Genomic DNA, 15,407 nt, shown 5'->3' on the forward strand with positions numbered 1-15,407 from the left:
GTGTTTAATTTCTCCTGAATTTTTTGTTTATTTATTATATTTTTATTATTTATGGCTGTGTTGGGTCTTCGTTTCTGTGCGAGGGCTTTCTTTAGTTGCAGCAAGTGGGGGCCACTCTTCATCGTGGTGCGCGGGCCTCTCACTATCGCAGCCTCTCTTGTTGCGGAGCACAGGCTCCAGACGCGCAGGCTCAGTAGTTGTGGCTCACGGGCCTAGTTGTTCCGCGGCATGTGGGATCTTCCCAGACCAGGGCTCGAACCCGTGTCCCCTGCATTAGCAGGCAGATTCTCAACCACTGCACCACCAGGGAAGCTCCCTATACACTTTAAAAAATATTCTTTTCCATTATGGTTTATCTTAGGATATTGAACATAGTTCTCTGTGCCATACAGTAGGACTTTGCTGCTTATCCATTCCATATACAGTAAGGCCCCTACATACAAATGAGAACCATTCCAAGAGCCTGTTCGTAAGTCCATTTTTTTTGTAAGTCCAACAAAGTTAATCTAGGTACCCAACTAACACAATCAGCTATAGAGTACTGTACTGTAATAGGTTTATAATACTTTTCACACAAATAATACATAAAAAACAAACACACACAAAAAATAAAACATTTTTAATCTTACAGTGCAGTACCTTGAAAAGTACAGTAGTAGAGTACAACAGCTGGCATACAGGGGCTGGCACTGAGTGAACAGGCAAGGAGAGTTACTGACTGGAGGAGGGAGAAGAGGTGGGAGATGGTAGACCGAAGGATCGTCAGCAATAGGAGACGGAGGGCAAGCTGCAATTTCACTCACGCCTGACGTTGATGGCACAGGTTCTGGTTCCTTGCTGGATTGAATTCTATCTACCCTCTTGAAAAAACGATCCAGTGATGTCCGGGTAGTAGCTCTTTTTTTTCTCCTCATAGATGACATCGTAGCACTGGATTGCATTCTGAATGGCTGCTGCAACCTTCCTGTACTGTTCTATGTTTGCGTCCTGTGCCTCAAAAACTAACAGTGCCTCCTCAAATAAAGAAAATCCCCTTGCCATTTCCTGCATCGTGAATCTCTTCGGTTCTTCAGTTTCTTATTCTTCCTGTTGTCGCTCCACTCTCTCAATTATTTTCACTTTTGTTTCCATCGTTATTGCTTGGCGTTTCTTAGCAGTACCACCTATATCACCGCTGCTTTTACACTTGCTTCCCGACATCCTGGGCTTGAGATAAAGATACTGTACTACTGTACTCTATACAGCAGGGGTCCCGGAACTGGGCCGCACAACAGGAGGCGAGCGGCAGGCAAGCAAGCAAATCTTCATCTGCTGCTCCCCATCGCTTGCATTACTGCCTGAACCATATCCCTCCCCGCCGCCCACCACCGGTCTGTGGAAAAATTGTCTTCCACAAAACCAGTCTCTGGTGCCAAAACGTTTGGGGACTGCTGCTATACAGTACTCTACAGTAAAGTACACAAAAGCTCAACCAGTTTTAGAGGATGCATGCATGTGACAATGTATTCCAGACACGTGAACAAACTTACGTGATTAGACATGCAAATGCACGTTCGTATCTTTGAAAGTTCGAAACTTGAAGGTTCGTATGTAGGGGACTTACTGTATAAAAGCCTATATCTGCTAACCCCAGCCTTCCACTCCATCCCTCTCCTAACCTCCTCACCCTTGGCAAGCACCAGTCTGTCCTCTATTTCCATGATTCTGTTTCTGTTTCATAGACAGGTTCATTTGTGTCATATTGTAGATTCCACATGTAAGTGGTATCATATGGTATTTGTCTTTCCCTTTCTGACTGACTTGGAGACAGGGCTGTCCCCAGCTCAGCTGGCTGCCAGTCCCTGCCTCGTGAGTGGCTGCTGCCCTTTCCAAATCCATTTCTTAAATGAAAATAATTGGTCTCCTTTATTGTCCCACTTTATGCCTTGTGACGTAAATGTGGGAAAATTAGACCACTTCCTTTGTTTCAGTTTCTAGTATATCAGTACTGGTAAGAGTAAGGTATCTGGTCTAAATTAGAAATATTGACAAGTATTGCCAGATAGCCATTTGGGACATGAAGTGTTAGATTCTTTTGGTCTTTTGATCACTTCCATTTATGTAAGATTTTTTAGAATTGCTTTAATTCTTTCAGGTCACCAAGGTGCTGTTTAATACAACACAGTGCCTTATTACTGAGGATTTATTTATTTAGGTTTTTATGATTGCACCATTTAAAAGGTATGTTGGGCAGTGAAACAGCCTAATTTAAAGTAAACTTTTATTTTCATGTCAAGAACTGTGAAGGGTTTGCGATTTTACCCTACTTGCAAGTTATCAAGTTTCACAAGTGCTTTCCGAAGACACAGTATTCCTGGGTCAGAGTCAAAAGATAGACTACTACTTACAGCAACAGGAGCAGCCAGAGAAGCAGCATTTGCACCAGCTCCTGGAGCCTCACTTTTCACAAAGAGATACAAAAAGGGCTGGGTGACATCTGAGTCCTTATAAGGTGGCATTACAGGAGAACCTTGAGCTTAGGGAACCTTAATCTTTTATAATGGGCAGTAAGCATATCTGCCCTTTGCTTTGGAGGGAGACACTCTGTCTTCCTGTATACAAGCATCCTTGAAAAGATAGTCTGTAACAGAGGCAGTTAGTGCTTCTGCTGGAAAGATAAGCAGAAATGTGAGAGATGTGAAGAATTATCTTTCAATATTTTTGGAAGGCAGAAAACCATATAGGTATTTGTAAGATAGACTTCAATAAGTGACATAGATTGCAGATTGCAGAGTATGGCCTAAGAAATTTTCCATAGAAAATAGTGATCTTTTTACATACATCTTCAGTTTCCTCTTTTGTAGCTTTTTTTCTGGTTAGCCTACTGTCTCGGAGACCTCCATGAATATTAGACTCGCAGTGATAGCTTTCCTTGGGAAAGTTTACTGTGGATCTATTTTCTGAGTGGTGTATTATTCACTCTTTTTCCTTAGTAGTCAAAGATATCCAAACCTCTGTTTGGGAGAGTTTGTGTTTTCCTCCCTTGAACCAATGCTTCTGTGTCAAAGTTCAAATAAATGAAGGCAAGTAAGATGACAATTATGACATCATTTTAATTTAGTAAAAATTCACTGAGGCATAACATTTTAGACAAAAGACATTAAAAATGATGGAGCTTGTTGTTGTCCCAGGGCAAGTTCAATTATTCAGACTGGATTTCTAAGAGGTCTCTGAGACTAAAATTCTTCAAAGTGGAACTTCATTGTGTACTAGAACACAAATATAGCACTTCATCACAAAATACCCTCAGGCAAAGAGCACATAGGGACTTTGCTGCCCTCTAGACTAGAGGTCTTTGTCGCAGATCAAGGGGCTCTAAATCTGGCAACTTTGATGGGGGGATGGCTTCCGGCATTCAGTCCTGTCAGTGCTTAAACTCTAAGCGAACAGCAAAAACAAAGAACCTAACATCGGTAATGTTTTAGGTCAGCATGATCTCTTTTAAGTTATTTTGCATCTCTCTAAATTTGACTTGGTTGATCATCTTTTTGGCTTTGTGGTATTTTACTATTCTGATTCTACTTCTCTATCTCTGCCTAAACCATCGTTTGTTCCTATACTCCTCAAATGATCGACTTTCCTAAGACTGAGACATCAGCCCTCATTCTTCCATCCCTGATCCCTCTCTAGCTTCCCTTTTATAGGTCTCTTCTACTCCTATAATATCAGATCTCGTGTGTATACACATAACTCTGAAGTTTCATTCTGTTTTGAATTCGAAAACCACATTTCTAACTGCCAACTGAACATTTCCTTCAAGATGTTCTGCAAATACCTTACAAAACTTGTAACTCTGGTTTGTGTGTATTAACAAAAAGGGCAGGGCAAAAGGTATGTTACTGTTTTAATATTTTACTCTTTTCAAAGAAATTCTCCAAACAGGTTATTTTGACAAACCTTTATGGTCTTTTTTGCAGAAGTTGTTTTGTAAATTTTATTTCACATATGTAAAATATCTGTCTTTTCATATTTCATAGCAGTTTGTCATATTTTTACCGCCAAAACTAAGCATTTAGATTTTTGCCTTCATCCCCCACATTATCCCTTCTCCCTCCCCACCCTCCCGCCACTGTACACACACGCACGCACATGCACAAGCACACAAAATTTTAAATATTATAATATGCATGAGCTTTGGGGGTTTTGTTATTATTTTTATTGGTAATGGTTCAGTGTGTATTTATGAGGTGGAAGACAAAGCTTGTGTTACTTTTCTCTTTACAGGTCTTCGTGCCTTGAGGAGAGTCTTGAGGAAACACCCTAACCTCCCTGACAGCAAGATGGCTGGGTTGGTGAAGATTACTCTGCAAGATTTCTTGCAGGGGATGAATGACATCAGGCCCAGTGCCATGAGGGAGGTAGCAATTGATGTCCCAAATGTAAGTCATTTGTACCCTCATGCTAGCCACACTGTTTGAATTAAACTCTGAGAGAAACTAAGACCCCAGGGAAACTACCTTCCTAAGCTAAACTTAAAAAAATATTTTTTTTAATTGAAATTTTTATGGAGATAATTGTAGATTTAGTACAGTTGTAAGAAATACTTTAGGGAGAGCCTATGTATCCTTTACCCAGTCCCCCCCCCCAATGGTAACATCTTACAAAACTATAATACAATATCACAAGCAGGATATTGATAGAATCATCGATCTTTTGCAGATTTCCCCAGTGTTGCCTGTACTCATTTATGTTTTCGTGTGTGTCTGTGTATTTAGTTCTGTGCAGTTTTATTACATGTAAAGTTTTGTGTATCCATCACCAGAATCGAGATACTGAGGATTTCCATCACCACAATGATCCCTTGCTTTGCCCTTTCATAACTACACCCACCTTGTTCCTGCATCCGTTTCCAAAATTCTGTCATTTCAGAAGTGTTATATAAATGGAATTATACATTATGCAATTGTTTGGGATTAGTTTTTTTCGCTTACTGTAATTCCCTGGCGATTCATGCAAGTTGTTATATATCAATAGTTTGTTCCTTTCTTTTGCTGGGTAGTATTCCATGGTATATGTGTACAATAGTTTGTTTAACCATTCACCAGTTGAAGGACATCTGGATTGTTTCCAGTTTGGGGCTATTATGAATAAAGCTTCTATGAACATTTTTCTACAGATATTGTGTGAATATAAGTTTTCATTTCTCTGGAACAAATGCCCAAGTGTAGTACAGTTACTGGGTTGTATACTAATTCCATGTTTAGTTTTACAAGAAAATGTCAACTAGGCTAATTTTAGAACAAAAAAAAAATCTTCTAGTTAATGATACTTTCTACTAATGATGCTTGATGTTTCCTTGGGTCCTTTTACATATACTTCATCATTGACTGTCTCTGCAGAGTTTTCAGTGAGATCACCACAAGGGCAACAGAAGTTACCTTTTATGCATGGACCACCTGTTACGTCACCTGTGATACACATGGGCCTAATATTCGGGGGTGGGGGATGGCCTTATAGTTTTCTTTGAATATATTAATATTTTTAGAAAATGAACATTGAAACAAGCATTGGCAGTGTGTTCTGCATTATATTATATTGTAATATGTCAATATGTATCTTGAAGTGTCAAAAGAGAGCTGTTACTTAAACTTATTTCACCATGGACCACGTGGAGCAGAGACTTGCAGCATTTTGCAGTGTGGTAGATTGCAAAAAATGACCACAAATTCTTCCCATCACTGTGTTTGCCCTTTTGCACTGCAGTCTTGTAGCTCCTGCTGTTAACGCTGGGGAGTCAGGTTTTCCATCCTTGAATCTGCACTTGGCCATGTAACTTGCTTTGGCCAGTGGAGTGTTAGCAGCCGTAATGCAAGCAGGCTTGAAAGCGCTTAGGGCTTGCCTTCTCTTGCTGGTCTTTGACATTGCATTAGCTTTGTTAAGAAATCTGTACTAGCTTCCTGGAGGATGAGAGACTGTGTGAACAGAGATGAGCCCTCCTAGTTGAGATCCCCTCATTCTAGTCATCACCAATTGTCAGACATGTGATGCCATGCTAGACTATCCCACTCCGATCAAAGTCTGCCCCAACCAGGCGATTGTATTTATATATTATTGTTGCAGTAAGTCATTGTGTATACATCACAACAATCATTACTGATAAAAGTCATTCTTAGCCAAATATATACAAATTAATTCCATCAAGTTTATGTAATTCATATATGCATCTTAACAACCCCCTCCTCCTGGCTTTCTCTATTTTATTTTATGTAGTTTTAGGTTATCCCTTATTATTTGGAAGGAATCCATCTGTACACTTTTGATATTACCTTTGGATTGCAGTTTTCAGAATTTGGACCTTTGGTACAGAATAAGCCAAAAGCCAATTAAAAAAATAGGACTCTACTTTCACGTGAACCCACTTTTGTAAAGTGAACTGCAGCCAGAGCCTCAGGACTACCTGTATAGCCCCAAACCCGTTTGCAGTCTTGGATCCAGGTTAAACTTAGAGGGAGTTGGTGGTCAAATTGAGTGTCTACCAAATGTCATTATTTAAATAAACATTCCTCATTTACTCCCATTTTAAAAACTAGCAAACCTCTTAATTATATGAATAATCAAAAGGTTATCTGTTTCACTACGTATTCAAAATTTGCAGCTGTATTTTCATTTGGCGCTTTTTCAGATGAGACTAGAACATCAGAATGTGACAAGTGAGTTGAATTACCTAGGATGAGCTCATTAGCATTACTTTTCTGGTGCAGAGATATGAGTTAAATAGTTTAATTGACCGTAATTACATTTTATTCTTCTTGTACCCTCAGGATAATTAGAAGGAATTTCAGTTTCTGTTTTATAAAAGCAGTATTGTATTCTATATTTTATTTCTTACAGACTGAGAAGATTGAGGGCTTCTATGATGCTTTACTAAATAACAGATTTTTTTTTTTGGAATAGATAGTACAACCTGTAGAAATTCTATTAATTCCATATTGGTCCTTTGCAGAGCTTTTGAATTTGGTTTCTTTTGATTTTGCTTCTTGTTGTCTAGACAGAAGAGTGTCTTCTATCACTTTGAAGATCCCCGTCTTTCCTGCCAACTATTCTGCATTTTTATAGTTTTAAGTAATCACAATTGAACAGGAAAGCACATTTGGAAAAGTAGATTACTTTTTTTTTTAACATCTTTATTAGAGTATAATTGCTTTACAATGGTGTGTCAGTTTCTGCTTTATAACAAAGTGAATCACTTATACATATACATATATCCCCATATCTCTTCCCTCTTGCATCTGCCTCCCCCCCCAACCTCCCTATCCCACCCCTCTAGGTGGTCACAAAGCACAGAGCTGATCTCCCTGTGCTATGTGGCTGCTTCCCACTAGCTATCTATTTTACGTTTGGTAGTGTATATATGTCCATGCCACTCTCTCACTTTGTCCCACCTTACCCTTCCCCCTCCCCGTATCCTCAGGTCCCTTCTCTAGTAGGTCTGCATCTTTATTCCCATCTTGCCCCTAGGTTATTCTGACCATTTTCTTTTCTTTTTTTTTTTTAGATTCCATACATATGTGTTAGCATACGGTATTTGTTTTTCTCTTTCTGCCTTACTTTGCTCTGTATGACAGCCTCTAGGTCCATCCACCTCACTACAAATAACTCAGTTTTGTTCCCTTTTATGGCTGAGTAATATTCCATTGTATATATGTGCCACATCTTCTTTATCCATTCATCTGTTGATGGACGCTTAGGTTGCTTCCATGTCCTGGCTATTGTAAATAGAGCTGCAATGAACATTTTGGTACATGACTCTTTGAATTATGGTTTTCTCAGGGTATATGCCCAGTAGTGGGATTGCTGGGTCATATGGTAGTTCTATTTGTAGTTTTTTAAGGAACCTCCATACTGTTCTCCATAGTGGCTGTATCAATTTACATTCCCACCAACAATGCAAGAGGGTTCCCTTTGTTTCACACCCTCTCCAGCATTTATTGTTTGTAGATTTTTTGATGATGGCCATTCTGACCGGTGTGAGAGGATATCTCATTATAGTTTTGGTTTGCATTTCTCTAATGATTAATGATGTTGAGCATTCTTTCATGTGTCTGTTGGCTATCTGTATATCTTCTTTGGAGAAATGTCTATTTAGTTCTTCTGCCCATTTTTGGATTGGGTTGTTTGTTTTTTTGATATTGAGCTGCATGAGTTGCTTGTATATGTTGGAGATTAATCCTTTGTCAGTTGCTCCGTTTGCAAATATTTTTTCCCATTCTGATGGTTGTCTTTTGGTCTTGTTTATGGTTTCCTTTGCTGTGCAAAAGCTTTTAAGTTTCATTAGGTCCCCTTCGTTTATTTTTGTTTTTATTTCCATTTCTCTAGGAGGTGGGTCAAAAAGGATCTTGCTGTGATTTATGTCATAGAGGGTTCTGCCTATGTTTTCCTCTAAGAGTTTGATGGTGTCTGGCCTTACATTTAGGTCTTTATTCCATTTTGAGTTTATTTTTGTGTTTGGTGTTAGGGAGTGTTCTAATTTCATTCTTTTACATGTAGCTGTCCAGTTTTCCCAGCACCAATTATTGAAGTGGCTGTCTTTTCTCCACTGTATATTCCTGCCTCCTTTATCAAAGTAAGGTGACCATATATGCGTGGGTTTATCTCTGGGCTTTCTATCCTGTTCCATTGATCTATATTTCTGTTTTTGTGCCAGTACCGTAGTGTCTTGATTACTGTAGCTTTGTAGTGTAGTCTGAATTCCGGGAGCCTGATTCCTCCAGCTCCGTTTTTCTTCTCAAGATTGCTTTGGCTATTCGGGGTCTTTTGTGTTTCCATAAAAATTGTGAAATTTTTTGTTCTAGTTCTGTGAAAAATGCCAGTGGTAGTTTGATAGGGATTGCATTGAATCTGTAGATTGCTTTGGGTAGTAGAGTCATTTTCACAGTGTTGATTCTTCCAATCCAAGAACATAGTACATCTCTCCATCTGTTTGTATCATCTTTAATTTCTTTCATCAGTGTCTTATAATTTTCTTCATACAGGTCTTTTGTCTCCTTAGGTAGGTTTATTCCTAGATATTTTATTCTTTTTGTTGCAATGGTAAATGGGAGTGTTTTCTTAATTTCACTTTCAGATTTTTCATCATTAGTGTATAGGAATGCAAGAGGTTTCTGTGCATTAATTTTGCATGCTGCTACTTTACCAAGTTCATTGATTAGTTCTAGTCATTTTCTGGTAGCATCTTTAGGATTCTCTATGTATAGTATCATGTCATCTGCAAACACTGACAGCTTTACTTCTTCTTTTCCAATTTGGATTCCTTTTATTTCTTTTTCTTCTCTGATTGCTGTGGCTAAAACTTCCAAAACTATGTTGAATAATAGTGGTGAGAGTGGGCAACCTTGTCTTGTTCCTGATCTTAGTGGAAATGGTTTCAGTTTTTCACCATTGAGGACAATGTTGGCTGTGAGTTTGTCATATATGGCCTTTATTCTGTTGAGGAAAGTTCCCTCTATGCCTACTTACTGGAGGGTTTTTATCATAAATGGGTGTTGAATTTTGTCGAAAGCTTTCTCTGCGTCTATTGAGATGATCATATGGTTTTTCTCCTTCAATTTGTTAATATGATGTACCACGTTGATTGATTTGCGTATACTGAAGAATCCTTGCATTCCTGGGATAAACCCCACTTGATCATGGTGTATGATCCTTTTAATGTGCTCTTGGATTCTGTTTACTAGTATTTTGTAGAGGATTTTTGCATCTATGTTCATCAGTGATATTGGCCTGTAGTTTTCTTTCTTTGTGACATCTTTGTCTGGTTTTGGTATCAGAGTGATGGTGGCCTCGTAGAATGAGTTTGGGAGTGTTCCTCCCTCTGCGATATTTTGGAAGAGTTTGAGAAGGATAGGTGTTAGCTCTTCTCTAAATGTTTGATAGAATTCGCCTGTGAAGCCATCTGGTCCTGGGCTTTTGTTTGTTGGAAGATTTTTAATCACAGTTTCAATTTCAGTGCTTGTGATTGGTCTGTTCATATTTTCTATTTCTTCCTGCTTCAGTCTCGGCAGGTTGTGCATTTCTTAGAATTTGTCCATTTCTTCCAGGTTGTCCATTTTATTGGCATAGAGTTGCTTGTAGTAATCTCTCAGGATCCTTTTTATTTCTGCAGTGTCAGTTGTTACTTCTCCTTTTTCATTTCTAATTCTATTGATTTGAGTCTTCTCCCTTTTTTTCTTGATAAGTCTGGCTAATGGTTTATCAATTCTGTTTATCTTCTCAAAGAACCAGCTTTTAGTTTTATTGATCTTTGCTATCATTTCCTTCATTTCTTTTTCATTGATTTCTGACCTGATCTTTATGATTTCTTTCCTTCTGCTAACTTTGGGGTTTTTTTGTTCTTTCTCTAATTGCTTTACGTGTAAGGTTAGGTTGTTTATTTGAGATATTTCTTGTTTCTTAAGGTAGGCTTGTATAGCTATAAACTTCCCTCTTAGAACTGCTTTTGCTGCATCCCATAGGTTTTGGGTCGTTGTGTTTTCATTGTCATTTGTTTCTAGGTATTTTTTGATTTTCTCTTTGATTTCTTGAGTGATCTCTTGGTTATTAAGTAGTGTGTTGTTTAGCCTCCATGTGTTTGTATTTCTTACAGATTTTTTCCTGTAATTGATATCTAATCTCATAGCGTTGAGGTTGGAAAAGATACTTGATATGATTTCAATTTTCTTAAATTTACCAAGGCTTCATTTGTGACCCAAGATATGATCTATCCTGGAGAATGTTCCATGAGCACTTGAGAAGAATGTGTATTCTGTTGTTTTTGGATGGAATGTCCTATAAATATCAATTAAGTCCATCTTGTTTAATGTATCATTTAAAGCTTGTGTTTCCTTATTTATTTTCATTTTGGATGATCTGTCCATTGGTGAAAGTGGGGTGTTAAAGTCCCCTACTATGATTGTGTTACTGTCGATTTCCCCTTTTATGGCTGTTAGTATTTGCCCTGTGTATTGAGGTGCTCCTATGTTGGGTGCATAAATATTTACAATTGTTATATCTTCTTCTTGGATTGATCCCTTGATCATTATGTAGTGTCCTTCTTTGTCTCTTGTAATAGTCTTTGTTTTAAAGTCTATTTTGTCTGATATGAGAATTGGTACTCCAGCTTTGTTTTGATTTCCATTTGCATGGAATATCTTTTTCCATCCCCTCACTTTCAGTCTGTATGTGTCCCTAGGTCTGAAGTGGGTCTCTTGTAGACAGCCTATATACGGGTCTTGCTTTTGTATCCATTCAGCCAGTCTATGTCTTTTGTTTGGAGCATTTAATCCATTTACATTTAAGGTAATTATCAATATGTATTTTCCTATTACCATTTTCTTAAGTGTTTTGAGTTTATTATTGTAGGTCTTTTCCTCCTCTTGTGTTTCCTGCCTAGAGAAGTTCCTTTAGCATTTTTGTGAGGCTGGTTTGGTGGTGCTGAATTCTCTTAGCTTTTGCTTGTCTGTAAAGCTTTTAATTTCTCCATCGAATCTGAATGAGATCCTTGCTTGGTAGAGTAATCTTGGTTGTAGGTTTTTCTCTTTCATCACTTTAAATATGTCCTGCCACTCCCTTCTGGCTTGCAGAGTTTCTGCTGAAAGATCAGCTGTTAACCTTATGGGGATTCCCTTATGTGTTACTTGTTGTTTTTCCCTTGCTGCTCTTAATATTTGTTCTTTGTATTTAATTTTTGATAGTTTGATTAATATGTGTTTTGGTGTGTTTCTCCTTGGATTTATCCTGTATGGGACTCTCTGTGCTTCCTGGACTTGATTAACTCTTTCCTTTCCCATATTAGGGAAGTTTTCAACTATAATCTCTTCAAATATTTTCTCAGTCCCTTTCTTTTTCTCTTCTTCTTCTGGGACCCCTATAATTCGAATGTTGGTGCATTTAATGTTGTCCCAGAAGTCTCTGAGACTGTCCTCAATTCTTTTCATTCTTTTTCTTTATTCTGCTCTGCAGTCGTTATTTCCACTATTTTATCTTCCAGATCACTTATCCATTCTTCTGCCTCAGTTATTCTGCTATTGATCCCTTCTAGAGAATTTTAAATTTCATTTATTGTGTTGTTCATCTCTGCTTGCTCTTTAGTTTTCTAGGTCCTTGTTAAACATTTCTTGTATTTTCTACATTTTTTCAAGATTTTGGATCATCTGTACTATCATTATTCTGAATTCTTTTTCAGGTAGACTGCCTATTTCCTCTTCATTTGTTAGGTCTGGTGGGTTTTTGCCTTGCTCCTTTATCTGCTGTGTGTTTCTCTGTCTTCTCATTTTGCTTAACTTACTGTGTTTGGGGTCTCCTTTTCGCAGGCTGCAGGTTCGTAGTTTCCGTTGTTTTTGGTGTCTGTCCCCAGTGGCTAAGGTTGGTTCAGTGGGTTGTGTAAGCTTCCTGGTGGAGGGGACTAGTGCCTGTGTTCTGGTGGATGAGGCTGGATCTTGTCTTTCTCATGGGCAGGTCCACGTCTGGTGGTGTGTTTTGGGTTGTCTGTGACCTTAGTATAATTTTATGCAGCCTTTGTGCTAATGGATGGGGTTGTGTTCCTGTCTTGCTAGTTGTTTGGCATAGGGTGTCCTGCACTCTAGGTTGCTGGTTGTTGAGTGGAGCTGGGTCTTGCCGTTGAGATGGAGATGTCTGGTAGATTTTCGCCGTTTGATATTACGTGGAGCTGGGAGGTCTCTTGTGGACCAGTGTCCTGAACTTGGCTCTCCCACCTCAGAGGCACAGCCCTGATGCCTGGCTGGAGCACCAAGAGCCTGTCCTCCATGTGGCTAAGAATAAAAGGGAGAAAAGAAAGAAAGAAAGAAGAAGATAAAATAAAATTAAAAAGTTAATAAAATAAAAAATAATTATTATGAAAAAAATTTTTAAGTATTAAAAAAAGGACAGACAGAACCCTAGGACAAATGGTAAAAGCAAAGCTATACAGACAAAATCACACACAGAAGCATACACATACACACTCACAAAAAGAGAAAAAGGGAAAAATATATATATACTGTTGCTCCCAAAGTCCACCGCCTCAATTTGGGATGATTTGTTGTCTATTCAGGTATTCCACAGATGCAGGGTACATCAAGTTGATTGTGGAGATTTAATCCGCTGCTCCTGAGGCTGCTAGGAGAAATTTCCCTTTCTCTTCTTTGTTCGCACAGCTCCCGGGGTTCAGCTTTGGATTTGGACCCGCCTGTGCGTGTAGGTCGCTGGAGGGCATCTGTTCCCCGCCCAGACTGGATGGGGTTAAAGGAGCAGCTGCTTAGGGGGTTCTGGCTCACTCACGCTGGGGGGAGGGAGGGGTACGGATGTGGGGTGAGCCTGCCGCGGCAGAGGCTGGCGTGACGTTGCACCAGCCTGAGGCGTGCCATGCGTTCTCCCGGGGAAGTTGTCCCTGGATCACGGGACCCTGGCGGTGGCGGGCTACACAGGCTTCTGGGAGGGGAGGTGTGGATAGTTACCTGTGCTTGCACACAGGCTTCTTGATGGCTGTAGCAGCAGCCTTAGCGTCCCATGCCCATCTCTGGGGTCCGCGCTGATAGCCGTGGCTCGCGCCCGTCTCTGGAGCTCCTTTAAGAGGCGCTCTTAATCCCCTCTCCTCGCGCACCAGGAAACAAAGAGGCAAGAAAAAGTCTCTTGCCTCTTCGGCAGCTCCAGACCTTTTCCCGGACTCCCTCCCGGGTAGCCTTGGCACACTAGCCCCTTCAGGCTGTGTTCACGCAGCCAACCCCAATCCTCTCCCTGGGATCCGACCTCCGAAGCCCGAGCCTCAGCTCCCAGCCCCGCCCGCCCCGGCGGGTGAGCAGACAAGCCTCTCAGGCTGGTGAGTGCTGGTCGGCAGCGATCCTCTGTGCGGGAATCTCTCCGCTTTGCCCTCCACACCCCTGTGGCTGCGCTCTCCTCCGTGGCTCCGAAGCTTCCCCCTCCGCCACCCGCAGTCTCCGCCCGCGAAGGGGCTTCCTAGTGTGTGGAAACCTTTCCTCCTTCACGGCTCCCTCCCACTGGTGCAGGTCCCGTCCCTATTCTTTTGTCTCTGTTATTTCTTTTTTCTTTTGCTCTACCCAGGTACGTGGGGAGTTTCTTGCCTTTTGGGAGGTCTGAGGTCTTCTGCCAGCGTTCAGTAGGTGTTCTGTAGGAGTTGTTCCATATGTAGATGTATTTCTGATGTATTTGTGGGGAGGAAGGTGATCTCCGCGTCTTACTCTTCCGCCATCTTGAAGCTCTCAACGTAGATTACTTTTAACCAGGAAATACTCTGTGCCAAAATCAAGATTTTAGTTTTACCATTATTAAATATTGTAGAAGTTTAACTCTTTCATTCCACTTTTCTTTTTATACCTTACTTTTCTCAGGGTTCAATAGGAGGAGAAATGAGTGGAAGGATCACCAATTTCTATTCTCAGCTCTGATCCCAGTTAACATTGATGAAATTGAACACTTTTCCGTTCAGGTTATAAATAGAGAACTCTTAATTTTCAGTTTCTGTTGGGTGTCTCCTTTTGAATCTATAAATAATGTTGAGGTTGTCCTAGAATAATATGCCACACTTGTATGTATAGTTGATCAGTACTCAGTACAAGCACAGCTCATTTTGTTGTGTTTCACTTTATTGTGCTTCACAGATACTGGTGTTTTTGTTGTTTTTTTTTTTTTAACACATTGAAGGTTTGTGGCAACCCAGTGATGAGCAAGTCTATCAGCCAGTTTTCTAACAGTATTTTCTCACTTCGTGTCTCTGTATTACATTTTGGTAATTATTGCAATATTTCAGACTTTTTCATTATTATATTTTTATGGTGATCTTTGATTAGTGATCTTTGATGTTACTATTGTAATTGTTTCAGAGTGCCACAAACTGCACCCATATAAGATGGTGAACTTAACCAGTAATTGTTGTGTGTTCTGACTGCTCTACCAACCATCTGTTCCCCTAGCTTGCTCCCTCTCCTTGGGCCTGTCTATTCTCTGAGACACAGCAATATTGAAATTAGGCCAATTAATAACCCTACAATGATCTCTTGAGTGTTCAAGGAAAAGGAAGAGTCACATCTCTCACTTTCAATCAAAAGCTAGAAATGATTAAGCTTAGTGAAGAAGGCATGTCAAAAGCCAAGATAGGCCTTTAAAAGCTAGGGCTCTTGTGCCAAACAGTTAGCCAAGTTGTGAATGCAAAGGAAAAGTTCTTGAAGGGAATTAAGTGCTACTCCAGTGAATACATGAATGATGTGGAGAAAGTTTTAGTGGTCTGGATAGAAGATCAAACCAGCTACAACATTCCCTTAAGCCAAAGCCTAATCCAGAGCAAGGCCCAAACTCTCTTCAGTTCTGTGAAGGGTGGGATAGGTGAGGAAGCTGCAGAAGAAAAGTCTGAAGCGAGCAAATGTCGATTCATGATGTTTAAG

At 39.9% G+C, this 15,407-nt stretch overlaps 1 protein-coding gene across 1 annotated transcript in view; it reads left to right on the forward strand.

The window, feature by feature from the left end:
* Positions 1-15,407, forward strand: part of AFG2A (AFG2 AAA ATPase homolog A) — a 328,145-nt gene that overhangs the window by 38,184 nt on the left and 274,554 nt on the right. Inside the window, exon 10 of the mRNA XM_068543404.1 lies at positions 4,264-4,418. Coding sequence (XP_068399505.1) covers positions 4,264-4,418 — 155 coding nt within the window. The remainder of the gene's footprint in view (positions 1-4,263; positions 4,419-15,407) is intronic.

The sequence above is a fragment of the Eschrichtius robustus genome, chromosome 4 (genome assembly GCF_028021215.1).
Source record: "Eschrichtius robustus isolate mEscRob2 chromosome 4, mEscRob2.pri, whole genome shotgun sequence".
Classification (NCBI taxonomy): Eukaryota; Metazoa; Chordata; class Mammalia; order Artiodactyla; family Eschrichtiidae; genus Eschrichtius; species Eschrichtius robustus.